This window comes from Culex pipiens, chromosome 1, assembly GCF_016801865.2.
Source record: "Culex pipiens pallens isolate TS chromosome 1, TS_CPP_V2, whole genome shotgun sequence".
NCBI lineage: Eukaryota > Metazoa > Arthropoda > Insecta > Diptera > Culicidae > Culex > Culex pipiens.
Window position 1 is genome coordinate 126,730,548 of NC_068937.1, and position 7,296 is coordinate 126,737,843.

General features: G+C 39.6%; 1 protein-coding gene across 9 annotated transcripts in view; it reads left to right on the plus strand.

Moving 5' to 3' along the window:
- LOC120421797 (uncharacterized) overlaps nucleotides 1-3,690 on the plus strand; it is a 418,386-nt gene extending 414,696 nt beyond the window's left edge. For 5 of the 9 annotated variants that reach the window (XM_039585069.2, XM_039585071.2, XM_052706537.1 and 2 more), the window contains 6 exons: nucleotides 24-360; nucleotides 418-482; nucleotides 540-768; nucleotides 830-957; nucleotides 1,017-1,127; nucleotides 1,194-3,690. In XM_039585069.2, coding sequence (XP_039441003.1) covers nucleotides 24-360; nucleotides 418-482; nucleotides 540-768; nucleotides 830-957; nucleotides 1,017-1,127; nucleotides 1,194-1,445 — 1,122 coding nt within the window. In that variant the 3' untranslated portion in view covers nucleotides 1,446-3,690. The remainder of the gene's footprint in view (nucleotides 1-23; nucleotides 361-417; nucleotides 483-539; nucleotides 769-829; nucleotides 958-1,016; nucleotides 1,128-1,193) is intronic. The other 4 variants (XM_052706538.1, XM_052706539.1, XM_039585074.2 and 1 more) reach the window with 1 other exon arrangement.
- Nucleotides 3,691-7,296: the final 3,606 nt, after the last annotated feature.

Below are 7,296 nucleotides of genomic sequence, written 5' to 3' on the forward strand. Positions count from 1 at the left end.
ACTAATTGAAGATCACCTTTCAGTACCGTCCCAAACCGACCGAGCCTCAGCCGATCGAGACCAACTACATCGAAACGCCCGAGACGCGGCCGGAGACGCTGGTCCACAAGGGTAACGAGCTGATCATCCGCTCCGACTACGAACCTCCACGACCCCCGGAAGTGTACCACATCCCGGATCACGACGATCATGACGACATCGACGATGATCTACCCCCGATGGGAAGCAACAAGATCAACCAGCGACCGGACGAGCAGGTGCTGCAGATGCTGACCACGGAGTTGATCGAGCTGGAGACGCCTGCGCCTACGACCACCACTACGACCACGACGGAACCGACGACCACAGCGGTTCCGATCAGTAAGTGATCGCTGCAAAAGTGATTTCAAAGATGATTCTAACTCCTTATTTTCTCAGGGTATTGCGTGGTCCAGCGATCGCACCAGTCCGATCAGTTGATCGCCGAAAGCAAGAGTCGGCGGGTAAGTTCGATGACCTTGCTTCGAATGACCCTTTGTAACCCCCTTTTCCAATTACAGCTCTACATGCTGGACGACGCCGAGTGCAGCGAGCTGTGCACCTGCGGCGGCGGAGACTCGCTCGCGTTGACCTGCCACGCGCTGTGCGTCCCGCTGGCGCCCTGCCGGACCTCTCTGGCATACTACAGCCACGCGGCGCCCGCCTATCAGGCCTTCCGGGGGCGCTGCCTGTGCTACTCCGGCCGGTTCATCTGTATGCGTCCACCGCCCGGGGAGTACTCGCTGCCGGGTAGGTTGAATTTCTTGGGGAAAACTGTGGGGTGGATACTAAACGGATGCTTCGTTTGCAGGTGGCATCTTTCTGTTACTAGGTTATAGTTCTACCGATGAAGCACTGTTAAGACCGCACACTAATCTAGGAGTTCAGGACGCTGTCCGAGCGCTGCAGCAGTACGTGCTGCAGCACATAAACAATGAGGTAACTTCAGCCATGGTTGGACATGATCTTAGAACTAACTTCTTTTCAATCATTTGCAGACCTCTTGTACATTAACGCTGTTCAATATCACCGAGGAGAATATCATTCTGTCCATAAGACTACCCCACGATCCCAAGCTCACGAATTTAGAGCTTCTAAGACAAGAAAAGGTAAGCCGTTTAGTTCTTGTGTTCCAAACAAAAGTAATGAAAAATTCCCTCCCATTTCCCACACAGGACCACTGTACAAAGATCCTCGAAACCATCAGCCACCAGATCAACACCCAGCACGTCGAGATGTCCGCCCACCGGCTGCTGAGCATCTTCAAGATGGCCGAGGTGCAGGTCGTCTGGCCGGAAGTGAGCCGAGCCAGCCCGAGCTCGCCCCGATCGAGCCATCTGGTGCTACTGCTGGCAACGCTGCTGGCGATCCCCTTCGTACGGTGGCACCACCACCACCACCACGATCACCGGTGGACCGTTACGTGACGTTAGGATTCCCGTCCACCATCGTCATCCGCGAGATCACCGCGTCATCGTTGCACCCATACCCGTACAGCAAGCAGAGAGCAGCAGTCTACTCACCCAAACAATACGCTTCATACTCGTCGGCTTCACCAAACTCACTAACACTCACTCACATCTCCTGTAAATGAGGTTTGTACAAAAAGACAACTAACCAGGCCCCCCATTGTAATCTCCATCATGTTATGCGACCCCGCCCCACACACAAACACACTGTTACACACACCTACTTTTTAGCGAAACAAACAAATAATACGAACTACATAAGCAAAACTAAACAAAAGAAACAAAACAAAAGGGAAAAGTTTACGTTTTTTACTCGGTGGTTAAGAGAGCGAAGCGAATTAAAAAAGAATGATGACGAAGTGTGCGTGAGGTTGTGTGCAGAACAATAGGCGACTGCCGATTTCTGACGATTGTTTTTTGGTACGCTCTTTTTTAACTGACGCGCGTTGAAAGTGTATTGTAGTGTTTATGGAATGACGCAGCGAGCAGGCTTCAAAGAAGTATGCGTGTGTGAGTGTGCGATTGGTGTTTTGACCTGGTATTGTTCTCCCGCGCGGTTTTGTGCAATGGAATAATGGCTGAGAACATTGCATTGGATGGGTACCGTGTGAGTAAGGGTATGTGATTTATAAATATTTAATTTGTGTTCGCTGTTAGTTGTGAGTAGCTAGACAACTTTCCTTCCGGGTTAAAGCAGACAAAACATAAACATGACAAACACAGACAAATGAATCAATTTATTTTAAAATTTGTGTTTTATTCAATGTCAATATTTATTTTTTTTTATTTTTCAATCCTGGTTTTATTTTGTTCCAAAATAAATTGATTGTTTGGAAAATCTTCAAAGTTTGATTGGAAAATTTGAAAACATAATTCGCTGATTTTTATCCTTTTCTCTTATTTTTTTCATCTCTGGGGGGGATGGAGGTAAGACAGCCACCCTAAGGGAGAAGTCTGAAAAAGTTACACACCAGATTATTTTGATCTCAAATTACCTACATATTGTTCTACAAGTAGTCCATTTTAGGAATGACATAAATTAGTTGGTCTAAAAACCAATTTTCAATACTTTTCAGCTTCAGAAATACGCGGGGTAAGACGGCCACCCATGTGGGGTAAGACGGTCAGTGCTATAAATTAACTTAATAACTTTGCTAAATTCACCCAAATACCTACATGGTTGGTTGAACAGACTTCTCTGAACATCATAACTATATTGGTTGAAAAAAATCAAGTTTCAAATGTGAAGAAAAATGCTGTTTAAAAAATTTCATATTTTGGCTCAGTAAATTTCATATTGTTGCGACCACATTTTATAAAAAAATGTGAATTTTTACAACAAAACAAACACAATTTGATGCAAAATAATTAGCTTATATATTTCGATTAGAATAAGTAAATCAAAATTAAGTTAACAATATTAGATAAGCATTTTTTTATGAAAAATTTGATAGGATTTCAATGAGTTTTGCTATATCACAGTAAAGAATGTTGGCGAAATGGTAGCTAACAGCATTTTGATTAAAAATTGATAGTTTTATTGGAAATGCTTTTCCTTATCTACAAATATGTCTTAGTAGTACAAAAAAAATCGTCAAAAATATAACCTATATCAAATAAAATTTACAAATTATGGATGGCCGTCTTACCCCCGGAAGAGGTGGCCGCTATTTTGCAAATAGCTCATTGCTTTTTTTAAACTTTTCCGAAGGACATAATCTAGGGAAAACTTCAATTTAACATCAAAAAATATTTGAAGACAGGAAAACATATTGTTATCTAGCAAAAATGCTTAAGTTGTTATTCATGAAAATTACATCCAGTTTCAAGTTCCAAAATTATTTGTTTATTTAGAGCTATTTTTCTACTATTTCAAACAATATGTTTGGCAAAGGTGACTCCATATGCATTTTTTAGTATGAGGAACAGTATTGCTAAACATTCTAGTAATATTCATTAGTATACTTATTAAAACAGAAGGGTGGCCGTCTTACCCCCAACTCCCCTACCAATTAACAAGAAATGGGAAAAGTTTCCCCGAGCCCTCTTTCTTGCGTAAAACTTTGTTCTATGAGGTAATTTTGGTCCAAGATCACAAATCCGAGGTCCCTTTGACTTTTTTATAATCAATAAGATCGTGTTTTTTACAATTTGGGAATAAAAAGGTTTGCGAATAAAAAGGTTTTTATTTTTATTTTATTAAAATGTGTTTTTCAATGTTTTCAAAATAAAAGTTATCTACTTTTAAAAAATCTCAATATAAACGGGGGGTTTCACCAAATATTTGTCACAGATCATGACTTTCACAAAAAATATCACAAAATATGAATAAATTGGCCTTAAGACTACTTTGGTCACAAAATTCAAACATTCATATTTGGAATTGGAATTTGAAACAGCCGTAAAATTAATTATCATTATGCCGCTCGATGTTTGTCCGTCCCATATGTAATTTCTTAAATTTTGAGGTAATTTAGTACATTGTTCTAGAAAACCGCAGAAAATTCACTTTTTCGTGAAATGCCACCATATGGGCGGGACAAATTTGACATGCGTTTTTCTCGGCTTGTTTTTTTTACAAATGGGACGGACTTGATTAGAGCGGCATTATATTTTAATGTCAAGTTTATATTATGGATTTAGCTGGAAGCTGGATATTCTGGCATCTTATCACGGTCATTGGAAACGGTCGTGGAAAGACCTAGGGGTTCCCAATTGGAGTAAAAAAGTTCAACTATTTATATATATATAGATTAAAATTTTGATTTCTAATCACTTCTCCGACATCAGGAATAATTGTTTGAACATGCTCGCAAATTTTTTATTCAGTCGGAAAAATATTATTTTTCTTAAAAAAGTTTCATTTTTTACCACATGTTCACCCCTAATTTTGGATCGACCGCGTTTGTTTGTCAATAAAGCTGCAGCTGGATGGGGAGACGAAGTGAGGGGGGGAGAGGTTTTGACGTTTTTATGTCCGCATCTGGCCCGCCGCCTATTTCGTCGGTCGTTGAGCCGACGGTCGTTTCTAACGACCGATTCCAGCAAGGTACTGATCGTACAATACTTGATTTTTTGTATGAAATTGGTTAACAGTGTTTTCTTTAGTTATTTTTCAAAAAGTATAATTTCAAACTTTCAAATTTCTCATTCTATTTCTTTAATTTTTGGAAAGCCAAAACAAAAGTTTGATACATTCTAACTATTTTGGAAACAAGTTTAAGAAACTTTCCTTATTTTTTAAATCAAAAACTCGACCGTGATGCTTTTTTAAACTTCATTTTGGCGATATTTAGCAAAACAGCAAAAACACAAACACACACAGGGTTAGCGATATCAAACATCTACTAGTCATAAAACATAGTCATCATCAAAAACCGACAAAGAGACACTACTAAAAGCAGAAGAGATTTGTACAGGCCAGCAGAGTTAAAGGGGGGAAACGCGCGCTATAGACTAAACTAAACACTGTGGACAACGTAAGTCATTTTAGGGTAAAAAGTGTGCGCAAGTTTGGCTGAGAGTGTAACGGTGAAAAGTTCTCGGAAGGGGTCAAATCGGACAACTCTCGTCGTGCTCGCAAAACTCATTTAACTAAAATAAATCCAAATTCAAATCTTGATCTCGCTCGGGTTCAGAGCGCTTGGACACGGTTACGGACTGTTCCCTCGGTGCTTCTCGTGTGGGAAGTAGCTCACAAAGCTTCGCGGAAATGGAACATGGTAATGAAATTCAAATAAAAGCCCCAGGTGGGGTGGCAGGGCAGGGTGGGGTGGCTTTCGCGAAATAATACAGAGGGAGATGACTCCGACGTTGGAGCTTTTCGGTTATCGTATCAGCGATTCACCATGTTTATTCAAATGATTGAGGCGCAAGGTTCGAAATTTTCGTCAGTTGGAAATAAATTTAACAATTTTTTTAAAAGTAATTGTAATTATCTAGAAAATTTCTAGAAAAAGGTTGTTTGAAAATTTATCAACATAAAGTTTTTTCACATCCCTGTTATCACATTAGATGCTATACAGAGAGTCAACTGTGGACCCGGCCCCGGATCTCGGTGTCGGGTTGTAATTGCTGTCCTGGGAAAGATTTCTGCATTTTACATTTTCCGGTGATGCTTTTAGTCGTCGTCGTCATTGTAGCCGCCGGTGGCGAATTCATGCAGAGTTTTTCCTCAACCAGGTATGTTGGAATGTGTCACGAAGCTACGGAACGAGGGAGAAATTCGTTTGATCTTGGTGACCGTGGAACACGGAAAAAATCATGGAATTGGAATCTGCTGTTAAACATTAATTTGTCGGTTAAGTTCCATAACTTTTGACAGGGTTGTCAGATCTTGGAGCTTTATGGCTTATCAGTAAAATCTAAAAATAACCCATCCAATGATGACGCGCATGGTGGATCCGGACACCATTTTCATTAGAATTCCTAAGAACCGGCTTCAAAAAAGTGTTTAATTAACAAGTGATATTACTAAAAACAGATGATTTTTTCAATCGTTATATTTAATACGGGATTTCTTTTTAATATCTTCTTTAACAATAATTTTAAAACAATTACTCAGGCTCTGAAATATTTTTTTCCAATTTTGTAAATTTTTGATAAATGCCAAATTTACCAGAAAATATAAAAAAAAATCGAATCCAACCTATTTTGGCTTCATTTCAACACATACAAATTAATTGAACTCCAATGTTATCTTTCGGAAATCAAAAACAGCCCCCCAGAATTCCGTGTTCCTCCACACTTCCAACTAACCTTTCACCCGAAGTTAATTCAGGCAAGCTTTTGACTTCACGTGGGCATCGTCCCAAAAGTTAATCACCAGGGTTTGTTTATTCTCAATTTGTTTTTTTTTTCCTCTCTCACTGCTCCTGAAACGCGAAACCTTCCCTCGAACTCTTCTCTCATCAGCGGGGGAAAAAAATGCAACAGAAAAAAGAGCGCGAGTTCGAATCCGGGACTTGCTGTAAAAATAATGAAAAGTAAACGGTTGGCACCCCTCGAGAACTTCTTCATCTGGGGCATGTGTGCGATGTTTGCGCGATGTTTACGCGATTTGAGAGTGTGTGTGTGTGTTGTTTGTTGTATCCAATTAGATTGGTTTGCAGAGCGGGAAATTGAATGAGCAAATAGATAAGGTCACAATCGTAAAAAAAATATGTCTTCCTGAACAACAAAAAAGTGTTTGAAAATAGTGAAAATATGTAAAATCTAATATCTAACTAGTTTGTATGTAACGTAGCTAATTAAGGGGCGAGAGAAAGAGAGCAAAAAATGGCGGGGGGCGTTGCGTAATTATACATATAGATACGGACTTAGATAAAACTGTTATTAAGAAAGCTGTTAGAAAACTCTATTGAATGGAAAACTCGTAACGGAAACTCACTCATACAGACACGCAGACACAAACTGACATGATGTTAGCAATAAACAGAAAACAATATTTAGCGTGCAAACCTAGGATATTACCGATAAGCTGAAATTGTAAATATTGAGGTGAGTTAAGTAAATTGCATAAAATAATGTTTGAACCGAAATGCGAAGCGCTACAGGCGGTTGAAGGTATGATTTCGATTGTGTTTCTATAAAAGCGAATTAAATGATTTTAAGCCCAGATTGTATATTGTTGCATAAAAGAAAAACAAGAGAGAGGGTGTAAAACGGAAAGCTTTGCAAAGCCGATTTTTGTCCAGTCGCATAAGTAAGAATTGGCAAATTTGTTGTGAAAATATCAAACGAATTTGTTTTTGAAGTGATATTTTCAAAATAAAATTGAATTGATGAATGTCAATGCAAATGAAACCAA